Source organism: Atractosteus spatula, chromosome 1, assembly GCF_055471065.1.
Source record: "Atractosteus spatula isolate fAtrSpa1 chromosome 1, fAtrSpa1.hap1, whole genome shotgun sequence".
Lineage (NCBI taxonomy): Eukaryota > Metazoa > Chordata > Actinopteri > Semionotiformes > Lepisosteidae > Atractosteus > Atractosteus spatula.
In genome coordinates this window covers 51,222,966-51,238,032 of record NC_142706.1, presented here as the reverse complement: position 1 = coordinate 51,238,032, position 15,067 = coordinate 51,222,966, and the positions used below count along the sequence as shown (strand labels likewise).

The window sequence follows — 15,067 nt, the reverse complement described above, 5'->3', positions numbered from 1 at the left end:
TTGTGAGTTACTTTCTCCAAGTCTCCAGCATAACGTCTTCCAGTATTACTTTGTGGTATGTTCTGTTGCTTTAGTGAGTATTGTTTTAAGGTAATTCAGATCAGAACACTGACAAACTAAAGCTTTTTTCCTAGGCATTAAAAGGCCACTTTCCTTGAAATGTTTCCAGTATTGTCAGATCATGTTTATTTTTTCTTCTCTTTCCTCATGAGCAAGACCTATCAGTTTTGAAGCCCTTAAAAGCTCTACCCTTTGCCAGTGTGCTGTGAATTGCATTCAAGATAGCTCCTAAGAGCCTTACAGATCAGCTGCAGCATAGCCTCCAGATTGAGGTTAAAGATCCAGGAGAGGAGGCCTTGCTTCAACTTACAGATTGCTCTGACTTTCTTTCTGAGTTCTCCTGGCTTTCATTTTGCTTTGACTGTTTTCCCCTTTGGCTTGTTTCTAAAGTCGGGCTGAAGCTCATGTCACTTTGTCTCGAATCCATCTTGCTGTTTAGGACCTGTCTGTATTTATCACATCTTGACTCTTATTTTAAGATAGTTGTGGTCAGAGCAAGTAACTTTTAACTGAGAATAAATTTCAGGGGGAAAATGAATGAACATTTTTTATTCAAGTAAATCTTTTATTCAAGTCGATTAAATAAATAGATCATATTTAATCTTTTATTCAAGTATATTAGTCAATTAAATTGGCAATTGCTGTTTTTTTTCACTAATGTGATTGACAGACTGTTTCTGTGTAATGCTAATTTCTGCATGATTTGGGTTAATTATTTATTTTTTATATTATATTATTTATATATATTATTTATATTTAAATCATAATGAGGAATGTGAACGAATGGTTTATGCTGCTGAGTGAATGAAAGATTACGGATTGCACAGTGGCCTCACAGCTGTCAGTCCTGGATTCCATTCTAGCCTGGACCAGATCTGTACCAGATTCTGTTGGGAGTTTGCGAGTTCCCTGATGTTCATGTAGGTTTCTCCAGGGGGTTCCATTTTCCTTCCGCCTTCCAGAGATGCGCCGGCTAGGTTACTCAGTATCTCTGAAGTGGTCTTCTCTGTTTGAGTGTGTGTATATGCGACCTGTACTGGGCTGGCGGCCTGTCCAGGGCGTAGTCTCTCCTTGAGGCCCTGTGCTCCTGGGACCGGATCCCACCTTTACCAGGGAGCAGCCGCTGCCTTGCACAGAGGAGTTCCACTCTTCAGAGCCTCATTTTGGGAACCGAAAGAAAACCAGAGCCCAAGGAGATCAAACAACGATTAGGTGCGTAGGGTGTTAACAGCTCGCTGATGTAGTCAGGAGCCAAACCACTCAAGCCGTGAAAGGTGAGCCTAAAATCCACTGGAAGCCAGTGCAAGGAAGCAAAAGCAGGAGATCAATACCCATGGATTTTATATACCCAAGTCCTGCTCCGATCTGTTAACCTGTTAAAGACATACAGGTACCAGCAAGCACTGTTTTACGCTAATCATGTCTGGAAAAGATTAAAGCATGTGTTCGATTTTCTGCATCACATTAGGAGAGATGTGAAGGATCAATGAGCACTTCTGCATTGCATTGTAAATATGAGCTTCAATTGCAAGGCTTAGATGAAAAATGACACCAAGATTCCTGACCTAAGCACAGACCATCGGTAATGAAAATTAAGGCTAGCAATATTTACAGGTTGATATTTATATTTAAAGGTTGATAAGAAGGCCAGTCACTCAACTTTGGTCTCATCACAGTTCATAATTAGAAAGTTTAACATCATCTATGCACTGTCACAAGGGAGAAAGTGCTTGATTAAAGTCAGTTCTTTTACAAACATACATTTGTGTATCGGCAGCACAGAACTGAAGACATAGTTACGAAGAATCTGATCCAGTTACAAATTATATGTTGCGGTCAGCTTTTCTCAACGGACATTTGGCAGGGTCATACCCTAGATCCTGGATGTTGCAGTCCAGAAACTCCACCTTCTGCCGGGGGCTTTTAATAGCCTGGCAGAAGAGTGTTTGACCTCTTGCTTCTTGAGACACTGTTCTGCTCAGTTTGGGCCTTACCCTTCAGCTAATAGAAAGAGGCAATAGAGAAACCTTCTATTCCTTACATGCTGGTGGCCTGTGAATTATTGCCCACACTTTTTTTTCATTGCCCATAGATACTAAAAAGAATGTAACCAACAATAGAGATCCAAGGAGCAGATTTGTCAGGGAGGAAAAGATTTGAGTAATTTGTATTCTGTCAGATAAGGTTTAAACCAAGACAAAGCGGGTCCAGAAAAACCAATAAGTCATGCAGCAAGATGTAGTATGATCAACAGTATTTAGGGCAGCAGTGATGTCCAGCAGGACCAGAATTAAAAAGCTGGAGTCTACAGTCATCAGTACATCATCGGTAACCTTGTCAAGAGCTGCTTGTATCAGTCTCAAACAGATTAAAGCGGCTCAAACAACATATTTGCAGATAAGTGAGCCTGTAACTAAAGGAAAAACAACTCCTCATAGACATTTTGCTAAAACTGGTGAGTTGGATATCAGCCAGTAATGACTGAGCAGGCTAGGGTCTGAAGTTCTGCTTTAACACCATCCTGAGGCCTGTCAGACCAACTTTGTAGAGAAGGAACTATGCCTGCTTTGAGCAAATTTGTTTTCTGTCAGTTAGATAAGATGCTATCTTTTATAACTTGAATTTTTCTTTTTACATAACACTTTCATATATTGAAGGCTACTATTCACGTTCATCTCTTAGAGAGGTGAACTCTGTCCAGAGTCCATCTTGATTCTGCAGTCCAGTGTCATTAATCACTTAAAATGTTACCTTCCTCCTCTTTGAACCCCCGACTCAGATTTCATAGGCTTTTTCTACTGGTGGAAATTTCAAGTTATGGCAGTTCGTCTTGGGTTCAATCACAAGAAAGCAGACTTGGTTCATTCGAGGTATTTGTAGATGGGCTTGTAAATGGACAATAACAGCCCATGCTAAATCTTTGCCCGATATTGTAAATTAGATATTGGCTGATAATTACTATGCAGGTTTCAGATTTGTAATAGAAGGATAATGATTGCAGGTTTAAAGGCCAAGTGAAGAGTTTCAGATCTTGATTATTCATCAATAATAAGCATGAATATAGGACTATATGGTGGGTTTCATTTTGATACTCTTTTCATATATTTATATATATATGTTCCCAAATCACATTTTTTGACTTTATGTAATTAGTTATATATTTACATACATAATTAGTAGAATATAGACACACCAAATGCAGTTATTACATTAAATTGTCATTATAGTACAGTAATTAAATAATTATTGTACAGTAATTATTGCCTTGCATTCTTACTTGGGAAATTGATCAGCTACCACCGGATTAATTTGGTTTAGTTTCTCTTATTAAGTGATACATATGTATGTCTTTCATGCCTAATACTTAAATGACTAGCAGACTTTCATACAAAATCTTCTGTGAGTGAAAGAATACAGCACTCTCCAAGAACATTTTGCGCTGGCTTCGGAGATCAAAAGGGTATTCCTGTGGGAAGAAATGTTGGAGCAGAACTGTTACGTTCTTTGTGCCCAAAGTACTAATCTTTTCCAAAAGGCAAGACAAAACCATTAGGTCATGCTGCAGTAGCTGAGGCTGACTCACTTGTTTGACAGTGACACATACAGGAGGGCCTACTTTTGACCCCCCAGTCAAAGATACCCCCACTGTCTGCTGATACTGAAGTCAGTGGGCTGTCATCACATACCTCACTGAGCATCAGAAATAGCCCGTATAGTTAGAGCTGTAACAAGTGTTTTCTTCATCTTGACTGGAGCATCTAATGAATTTTAGTTGAAACATGAGATTAATGTAAAATATAAACACCCAAAATCCTAAATATACCTAAAAAGGCTTCTTTTTTTCTTTTTTGGTTTCAAGTTCTGTATTTCGTTTTGACAGGGTGGGTGGTGTGGGTGCAGACTTTACAGAGCAGACAGTCTCTGAGGTGGCTTTCCAGATAATTCATAAGAGTCTTCACAGGTTTCTCTGAAAAATAAATTACCTGACTTTTGTTCTTTTTTATGTGAGGTATTAATTTTTCTGTTCATTATTGAACAGCTCTGTTATTGGGTTTACTTAACCACCTGACGTATTCTCAATTAAAGTTCTGTATGTGAAAGGATTCTTATGTTTTTATATGCTTGAGGATTACGTGTTAGGTCTAGGCTGCTGTTGAATCCTTCATCTGTATTTTCTTTTTTGAAAATAGATTTCTTTATTCCATGAAAAATATCTAAATATGTTAAATTAGAATAGTGCATGTAGTAAAATGTTACCCTTGGAAGGCAAAGTGTTGATTTTTATTATCTTAAAAACAAAATGCTCTCTGCATCAGAGGACATCTTGGAGTGGAAAGTTACCTCATCAATCTCTTCCAATAGTACTGTGCATTTCATTTGGATTAGTGGAAATCATCACGTAGCCTTTTTTCCAATAAACGATTCTCGCATTACTGATGGCTATTCCATTGATCCACTGACCTCTTGGGACTACCTCCATGCTATACAAATAATTCTACAAATTCATTGAGTGTAAAATAATTTAAAAACTAAATATATGCAGTTTACATAATTCTTAAGAGCTTCAAATATTAGAGGCCCTGTTGAAGTCGACCAATAACTTCTGGTTAATTACCTCCTGCTTGCTGTTTAACACATACGACAACTCTGTTGGGGAACACCATGAAAACATTCAATTACATTAAATATAATGATTAAAAAAACATTCACTTATACACCCAGTGAATACGTGCTCAATTTTGCTTGTCAGTGTTTAGGACTATCTGCTTTTAATTATCTGGATTTTTTTTTCGGTTTAAACCAAACACAGGCAGAGGAAGAGTTGCAAATAAGAAGAGGCCATTTGGCACATCTGACCCAGTTGGTTGTTTCCAATAGATCCCCGATTCTCATCCACCCTCAACCATTTCTTGGAAAACAATCTTCAGCATTGCGTTCAACAACTTGGCTGAGTAGCTTGTTCCAGCCTCTCACAACTCTTTGAGTTTTAAATACACTTCCACACAGGCTTCTCTTGTCCCCTTTGTGTTGATTAACATAGAAAAGAAACTTCCTTGATAAAAAAAAAAAATTTCTGTCATCACTCTGTCCTTTATAGCCTTTGTTTATCTTTGTGTCCCATCCTGGAACTAGTGAACCAGTGAAGATTAAACTGAGCACATCCACATGTCTCTATTCACTTAATTATGGAGGTAACTGCAAAGGGCTTATGTGGCACTATACTGAATCTGTCTTTTTTTTATCATGTATTAATATACGCTCAAGAACAATATAGCAGTACAAATCCAAAATTATTTGTAATCATGTGGTAAAACTACACCGTTGTCTTTTAGCACAATATTGTATCTCACACCCAATGTTGTGATTTAGTTCTAGTGTTTTAATTCCATTTAAAGTGAGTGGAGGGATTTTTATAGCTTACCGAACTGGTGTGGTGGCAAAGAATTTGAGATGAAGACTCGGCTTTAGTTTGAAAATGTATATATAATCTCTTGTATTTAAACAGTAATTCTTGATTATTACTTGCCGGTCAGAGAAGTGCATTTATAGGTATTTCACAGTTAAAATAACCAATGTATGGTTCTAGGAATCCACAGCTGCCTTCTAGAGGTGCACAGGAGCTTTTATGCGTTGAGTATCAAGTCTGAATTCCTCTCTGCGATCTAAGACAGGAAAATTGTGTCAGCTTATTGTAGCTAAATGAACCAGTATTTTGAGCCAGAGCTGAGCTGGCATTGCTTTCCAAAGCTTTTTGTGTGTTCTGCTGAGGAAAGTCTGACTTTTCAAGCAGTACACGTCTGCTTTTCTGCTGCATTCCTCATATGTGGCTAACCAAGGGTGCCTGTGGAGGTTCTGCAGAATTATTGTAATGTGCTTTATAGTTTGAGAGAAGTAGAGCTTTGTATGTAGAAACACCAACAATATTAATAGATGAGGAATAACAGAAGGCCTTATGGATACTGAACTGTGACTGCTATATTTCTGTTGAGAACCCAGAACAATTTTTATCTGCATTTCCAGACATTTTTCTTATCTCCGTATCTTACTTGGGAAGACCTCTGAGGTTTGTGAAAATATGCCTGTCTATATCCCTGCCTGATTTACCACAGCTCTTTGTGTAGGTGTCCCTCCCCTGTGTCTGCTGCGGTCTGTGCCTAATGAGCTGTCATTGGCGTGCAGTTGGAGAGGTGGCTTTAGGCTCTCGTTCAGTGGTTTCCAAGGGGATCAGGCCCACTGTCTGCCTGCAGTGTTTAAATTTAGACTCAGAGCCACCGTCACAGACACTTGGCACATTAGCTGTTCCCACCTGTGTCCCGCTGGCTGAAAGCAGAGGTGGATAAAATCAGATTTTTTTTAATTTAATCTATTGCATTTTTGGACTCTCTTTGCAACTATATTGTTAATAATTCTGACTAGGATATAACTCTCAAAAGACTGAAAAACTGGCATTCTGTTGCAAAGTGTTTCTTTAAAACCAGTGTGTGTTTATAGTGAAGAGTTTGAGCCCAAAGAATTATCTTGGCCATATTTTCATAGGTGGTGACTGCTGAGTTTAGTAAATTACTGTATGTCTGAATCCCTCTGATATCTTTAATGAGAAATTTCCTGTTAAACTTTTGTTTCTGTTTTAACCTTTTGCGGATGTGGTAAAAGAGAATACATTTAACTTGCTAGCCTGCCACAGAAAATCACATTACTGGGATCTTGCAGGGCTGTTTCAGTCTTGGGACAAGTTTAACTGACCCTTGACTACAAAGGGGTAGGAGATGTTTCTGGATGAGAGCGAACAGTAAGTTCAGTACACTTGTGCTGCATGTTTGCGCCTAAGTTCCTGGACTGCACAGGGAGGCCGCAGCGAGACTAGAGTCTCATGTGGTGATAAAATAGAAACTGCATAACGCTATATCTTCTGATACAGATGCTTGTGTTTAAACTCTGGATTTCTAATCTGTATAATATAAGTAGATTGTAGATGTAGATTGAGGCTGTAATCACTCAGAAAACAGAAGGTTAAAATGTGTTAAATATTAAAACTTCTACAGTGAAAAGTCTCTCAGGAGTGAGACTTTCTGAGTCTCCAGATGGACACTGCTGCTCTGGGTGATGTGGATGAAGTTTAGGCAGACATGAATGGGATAAAAATGTACATACTGAACCATTCCTTTAATTAAGAGGAAAATCAGTCTGTTACTTGTAGCAGACCTTTCTGGCTATACTGTAGGCCTCTCTGGGTTCAGTTAATGTATCAAGGCTGTACATCATAAGTGTACACGTACAGTACACCGTGTTCCGCATCCATTACGCCAAGCCTCAGTAATCTACATAAAAAGGAAAATTGAACACTAAAATCACTAATGAGAAACGATGGTGCACAGTTTTTATGGTCATCTTTGAAGAACAGAAGATGTTCATTGGTAAGACAGCTTCACATCCATCAGTTAACATCAGATTTAACACCCAACAACTGTACTGTGCTATCATAACTAATTGGCAAGCTCTTTCCTGGAGAGTATCTAATATTTCCATGTCTATTTCTTTCAGGTTACATTGTTAAAACACCTGCTCCTTCTTCATTTTTTTTAATTTTCCACTTAAAATACAAGTGGGTGTTAGAAGGTATCGATTAACTTGTTGCAGCTGTGTTTGTCAATAGGAGTACAGATGTCATCAGATCCTGCAATAGCACCACACTCTCTGTGTAATGATAAAGAATGTGTTGCTACTTTAATGGCAACCCATTAGCCATTCAGCTCTGCCCACATCATAGCCTTCCTCTTTTTTCTTACTTTGCAATGATTGGTGACAGTTTTTCATTGTGTAATTCATATATATAATTCAAACTGATCGTGAGTCATAGCACTTGCAAACATTAAATCTAATTAGAATCAAGCTTTTTTTCTGCTTTGCAAATAGTACATATTTAATTATTAATACTTTTTGGTTCATGACCATTTTAAAAATCAAAACATTAAGAAAAACACTCAATTAGAAAATAACACATTCCAAGACAGGTCTGTATCCAGCCTGAGAGATGAATGAATGCTGATAGATGTTGTGACAAACATTGAAATGTTGAAGTGTGTCTTGTTTCCTTTGCTTTTTTGGTCTGGCTGGAAATTGTGAATATTTACTACAGAATGTTTGAAAGAAATACCCTAATTGTTTTTTATTATTGAAGTCATCATAATACGATTTCATGAGTTTGGGAAAACAGTTTGCAGCAAATACTTTGAAGGGTGGATGATTCAACTATGTAAAAGTTCTTGTCTGAATTTTTAGAATGTATTAAGGATGTATTACCTTTAAATGTATTAACTGTCTTGTGACTGTTTGCAGTTAGCTGGGCGTATTGGCAGTGGAGGAAATGCAGTTATCAGATGTTCTCAGTCACAAGATTAGTGATATAACCGATAGATGGAGCCCAATCAACAGTTCCAAATTAAAAAATCGAAATAAATTATAAAGCAAAATAAAAAGTAAAACACAATTTGACTCTGCTACCAAGGCATTGCAAGAGTGTGCGTCTTTATCTATGTGCTTCTAAGTTAGTTTAAAGTTTCATGTGGTGCAAAGTGACTCATTGCACTACATTGAGAGCTGTGAGATTTTGGATTATATATAACGGGAATGTGTATATTTTGAATGAGATAAAAATGTCATTTTTAATAGTGTTGCGAAATTAAATTAATTCAGAATGAAGGAAAGTAGAATGCTGTATACATAATATAAATTAATGCAGATGGTATGAGACACACAGGAGTCATATCTACATATTCCTGTACCTAGTAAGTATTATCTGGATGCGAGGGGATATGGTGAAGCAGTGGTTAGGGGGTTTCCTTGAAAAGCTCACTGCTGTTGTGCCTGTGGGCAAGGTACTCTATCCCTACTGCTCCAGTCCAGTTAGCTGTGCTAATGGTTACCAGTATTTGCTGAGACTCACTTTCACCATAACCTGCACTCACTAAATTATCACTAATTTATTTGGCTGGTGCTTTCGTCCAAACTGACTTACACTGGTACTCATTTTAGCCCATATGTGTGCTCGAGGGTACAACAGCTGCACCTCATCTGGAATGTGAACCCACAACCTTCCTCCTATGAATCCAGAATCCTCACTGCTGCTTATCTCACCACTTAGCACGTAGTCTCCCTTGTCCAGGCTGTGTGGTAGAATTTCCGTGCTCTTTGCAGGTGTCTGCCTCTAAAAGAAGACTGGGAACTATTTCAGTGGGATCAATTAAGTCATGATTTGTTAAATGAAGTAATTAAGTACTGTAGTTGTTGGGAAACTCCCAAGGCCCCGAGTTTTCTCAACATTTTCCATAATTGATGAATAGCTTGCTAGCGTTCCTGTTCTTTAGACATAGGCGATTTAGGGTGACCTCAAAAACTAAATCGGGGCTCCCCGGGAGCAGAGTTTGAGAAATGAGGGCTTTCACAAAGCAGAGACATAGAGGTTTGAAGAACACTCCTTATTGTACTCTAATAGGAGCAGTCTTCTGTTAATAAAGCTGGACTTAAAGTTGTATATAATGGGAAGTCTTGGAAACTGAAAGACCTTTAAGTCATAACAGGCCATACTGAGTCAAACGTCTGCTATAGAATTAATTGTATTCATATGAGTTCAGAGGGCTTGGATACCGGGTGTAGCACTTTGGTACATTAAGCAACCACTGCATTGGCACTGATTACCAAAGCAGTATCATACTGAAATGTTATTTATGTCAGACTGAAGAAGTGTTTCATTTATTTTCTCTCCAGGCACAGGGGACATTGTGGCCATTATGATTCCCGAGTCCAAAGGAAGGGAGATAATGTCCCTGCTGGAGAAGAACGTGACCGTGATGATGTACATTACGATCGGAACACGCAACCTGCAGAAATACGTCAGCCGGACCTCTGTAGTTTTTGTGTCCATTTCTTTCATAGTGCTCATGATCATCTCCCTAGCATGGCTTGTCTTCTACTACATTCAGAGGTTCAGATATGCCAATGCCCGGGACAGGAACCAGGTAGGAGAAGGATTCCCTCTTCTTAGCTCCACAGATCGCACAAGGCAAAATACTGTGGAATGGACTTGGAAACGCAAGTTGTTTTTTATAGTAGTACACCCAGGAGAAAGTATCTCTCCGCTACTTTTGACATAAAGTGTGATGGCTAGAAAAATAGAATGATTTTGTTCAGACACTAAGCTTAAATATAAAAAAAAAGATGTAGTTTTGGATGGTCGAGTTTCTAACATGTTGAAGAGTTATGCATTACTTTAAAAAATTTAATCTTTACCCTTTTCCTATTTAGCGTCCCCATTCAGCTTCCTGCACACACAAACACTTCCTTTATATCCTGTAAATGTCATGGAACAGATGTGCTAAAGGAGCGCACCAGAAGATCAGTGAAAGTACTGAGTCACACTGGCAGTATTACAAGTTGATTCGCCCACAGCTGCTCTACAAAGTGATTTCACCGGCGTACCTGAGTGGCATTGGTAATCAGAGAATTAGTGATTCCTTAGCTTCTGTCATAATCATATCCAATGTAAGGAAGAGGCATTTTAACACACTGCTGTCCATTGTGACACGCTGCTTTTGTAATCTGTGTCTGGGATTCCCATGGTCACACACTGTGTGCCTTCAAAATGAGTCTATCTTCTTTATTAGGGGAAATGTATTGAGCGAGTTGGATGTTTGTGTTTCACAATTCATATTGCACACTAATCAAGAACTTCTTATTCTAGTTTATTTTGGAATCCTCCCATTAAATTATGTAAACCTTACCGTTTAATATTTTTAAATGTTGAAGTAGTGGATGTAAGTGCCAGACTTTTAATCAGTTTTAAGTCTTGTATAGTTGATGGGTCACATTTTATTTAGTTTGCAACTGTTACATGATGTCTGCATGCTGATCTTATCACAAAAATGTAAGTTCTTGTCTTTGGCAGAAGACAAAATTGTAGGAACAGAGGGTTCAGAACTAAAACAACAGCGCTACTGTGTTTGTTCACAGCTTTAACTGCAGAAGCATGGCAAATGTTTTAACTTTATGTGCAGTAATATTCTGGATGTCAGAGTGGAGTCTCCTACATTTTGCACTGGGGACTTTTTGGAGACTGCCTTTTCAGCAGTCATTTACGATTGTTTGCCACAATCCATGTTTTTTTTAAGTACATGTTGGTTATGGAAGACATGGAAGAAGCGTGTTTATGACTACATCATCATTATGTCTCACAGCTGGTTCCCTAGGCCAGTGACTGGATGATGATATATTTCATCTTTAGTGGAAATTTTGCTTCTCTTAAAAAAACACTAAGAATTATTTAAGCATTTAAGAAGATTCTTTAGTAAGTATTACTCAAATTAATTTAATTTAATAAATTCATTAAGTTTTACCTACGCAGCTAATTATACAGGACTCAAGGAAATTGGAGAGTGGAGAGTTATAATTATGGTGTTTTCCTGTCAGAAGGAAGAAGTCAGGAGATAAAATCCTTTGCTTCATTACTGTCACAGTATATTCTGAATCCCCTGTTTATCTGCAGGTTTGTTTAGTACAATTTTGCCAAAACATGAATTCATAAGATGTTATCTGGTTGCACAGCTCTCAGATAGATAGCACTCCTTCATAATTAGATGTTAACACTCTTGTGTGTCCTGTTTCTTTTCATATTTTCTCAGGAATTAGTTACTTCTGGAACTTAGTAAATGTATATGGATGACTCTCATGACGTTTGTTCTAAGCCTTTCATAGTGACAGGCCAAGGTTCTTTTCAAAAACAAACACAAAAACTTATGCTGTCTTTCAAAGCCAAACTTTTTTTAATTTTTTTTTCAGTATGATACCTTTCAGAAATAGAATGTCAGCATGTTTGTACCTGGAGAAAGTGTAAGATATTGGTCAAACAATGTATTTGTTGTTCATTTAAGCAGTATTAAAGAACTTTTAAATGGAGATTTAAATTTAAATGCTTTTGCTGTAATTTTAAAATTCCACATGTTTCCACCTTTTAGTAAGCCCTTCTTTTTTGTCTTTAAATACAGTCCTGGGGGCTACAGATTGTTCTGTTTTTCACAATGGACAAGGCCAAGAGTGTTTCTCCCCTGGCCACAACCAACAGCTTGTGAAGTATCATTTAAGAGAACCACTATTGAAATGTGTTAATTGCCAGTTAAGATTCTGTCCCTTTTCAGGTCTTTTTAGTTTTCAAGTTTGTTCAGAACCAGCCCCAACAACAAACCCATCTTCTAACTGTCTGTATTAAATCACACCTCTGATCATTTTTCACAGTTTGTCTGCAGCATGTCTTATGTGATGTTTTTAATATATGTTTTAATGTGGGTGTTTATTGTGTTATAAGTTATATGATGTATATTTAACATACAAGTATCAGAAGGATTTTTCTGACTTGCAGAATACTGGCTTCTGAATGAGCCATGTGTTTTCATTTCATACAGCTGCACCCATATAAATTAATTTAATGTGAATGCTCAATTACGATCAAGCCTGCCTTTAGTTGTGGCAGATGTTTTAAATGTGATGTAATATAAACTTTCTGTGCTATTAATAATGGAGTACCATACAGCCTGACCAGGCAGTTTTAAAACGGCTCATTTGTGTCCTTTCAGTTTTAAATTACTTCTAGCTGATGTACTTACGTAAAAGTACTTATGGCTTGATCTAGCTTTAATGGTTTAAGGCTATTAATAATTATTGGTTATTTATTTTGTGTGTGAGGTGCTGTATTATTCAATTACTGCTTTCTCAGTAATACTATGCAGCCTTCTGATCTTTAATTTGGGCAGGCTCTGACCCTTTCCCCAAATATATTTGACCATAACCTGCACGGATGCAGACTACCTTTAATATATTGTTGAAACAAATATTTGATTTGAAGCACCCTTATCTTCAGGCCCTGAATGAGGCATTCATTCTGATTCAGACTTTTATTTTTATTTTTTCTCACGAAGCATTTGATTGACAGATCTCTTTAAATCATCAGATTCAAAATGCTGAATCTATTCAGTTAATGCTGAATAGTGTGATGTGGTCTCTTGTCCCTCAGGTTTACCTTATTGTTTTTAGTTCAGGTGGGTAGCTGCATCAGCATGCGTAGGCTGCAAAGGAACAAGTAATAGGTTTATTCCATGCTGAAAAAAAGAAGAAAGAGAACACAACGTTTCGGCCGTGGAGCCTTCTTCAGGTGTGGCACCTGAAGAAGGCTCCACGGCCGAAACATTGTGTTCTCTTTCTTCTTTTCTTCAGCATGGAATAAACCTATTACTTATTGTTTTTAGGTGTATGTTTAGCAGAGCACCTCAAGAGCCATGTTTCTAGGAGGTTTGGATTCTCTTTATTAGCTTCAGACGTAAAGATAATTCAATTTTTTCAAGTATGGGAAGTTGGAGCAAGTAGTTGAGAGCTCAGCTGGGATAAAAACACATTGGCACCTAAGGACCCGAAATGAGGAATCCTTGCATGTAAAGTTTGATCAGTTCAGTTTATTGTCATATGCACAAATGCAATGAAATGCTTATTTCCGTGTATGCTCCAATACAAAGACATTAAGGAAACACCAAGAAACAAACACAGAACAGCAGCAGCAACAAGTTACATAACATACAGTTTAAAAGAAAAACATCAGTGTGAGCCAATGGTAGGGGTAGAGTTCAGTAATCTGACAGCTTGTGGGAAGAACCTGTCTCTGAATTTGGAAGTTGCCTTTATGCTTCTATAACGCTTAACAGAGGGAAGGGGGGAGAAAAATGAGAAACCAGGATGACTGGTATCCTTTGCAATACTTCCAGCCTTCCTGAGACATCGAGTTGTAAAAATGAATGAAGTAGAGGGGAGCTGTACTTCAGTGATGGACTGGGCTGAAGTGATCACCTCCTGTAATGCCTTCCGGTCAGACAACGAGCTGCTGCCAGACCACACTGTAATACCACATGTGAGCACACTCTCAGTAGCGCACCTGTAAGATGTGTTAAGGACAGTTGAAGATAGACCAAATTTTGTCAACTGTCTGAGGAAATAAAGATGCTGTTGTGCCTTCTTTATAGCTCCAGTTACATGCTGAGACCATGTTAAATCATTGGTGATGAAGGTACTCAGAAACTTGAAGCCGCTAACCATCTCTTCAGCCAACCTGTTGAAGTGGATAGAGATGTGGTCCCCGACCTGTGTTCCAAAATCAATGACCAGCTCTTTGGTTTTGCCGACATTGAGGGAGAGATTATTGTCAATGCACCACTCCAACAGGTTCCTAAACAGATCCCTGTTGGCTGTCTGATCATCAGCAGTGATTCAGCCAATAATGGCAGTGTCATCAGCAGTAGTTGGTCCTACTTTCATCATTTTTGTTGCTGGTTAGTTAGTGTTACAAAAATATCATCAAGGTGTTTTGAAGTATGACAGTAATTACCACCATATTCACAGAATTTCTCAGTGTGATTTGCTGTTCACCCACAGCTGCCTCCTGTTTAGAGTCCTGAACCTGAAGCACATAATTGGCACTTGTATTCCCTGCTTCTGAAGACTGAAGTAGTTTAATACGTTGTGTTTGTCAGTTTTTATTGGAATGGTGAATTTTTTAATTAAACCTTGTTACATCACAATGTTTTTTCATGTAACCTTGTCACCTTTCTGTTTTCCTCTTACTTAACTACAGTATTAGAAGTTTTGCGAGGCATTTTAACAGCTAAATAGCTGCAGTCTGAGGGCTTGCATTCCTGGAGGAGGATATTACTGCTGCTGTTTTTTAAAAACCTTAAACTTTCTATGTTTGAGAAATAATTCTCACATACAGTATGCTGTCATTCGAAGTACAAAGTAACAGCTATAACAACACAAAATCTGTAAATTACTGGTTCATTGTTATATATAAGTAGAGCCTCTAGTTTTTTAGCAGCACAGCTACAGTATATGATACTGAGGAGAAACATACAATGAGTTAATCAGTTTGTGCAACAACAGGATGTATGTGTGTGTGGGGTGGGATGGGGGGGTTAAA

At 38.0% G+C, this 15,067-nt stretch overlaps 1 protein-coding gene across 1 annotated transcript in view; it reads left to right on the top strand.

Moving 5' to 3' along the window:
* Positions 1-15,067, top strand: part of rnf150a (ring finger protein 150a) — a 77,937-nt gene that overhangs the window by 35,788 nt on the left and 27,082 nt on the right. The window contains exon 2 of the mRNA XM_088909990.1: positions 9,826-10,076. Within this exon, the coding sequence (XP_088766116.1) occupies positions 9,826-10,076 (251 nt within the window). The remainder of the gene's footprint in view (positions 1-9,825; positions 10,077-15,067) is intronic.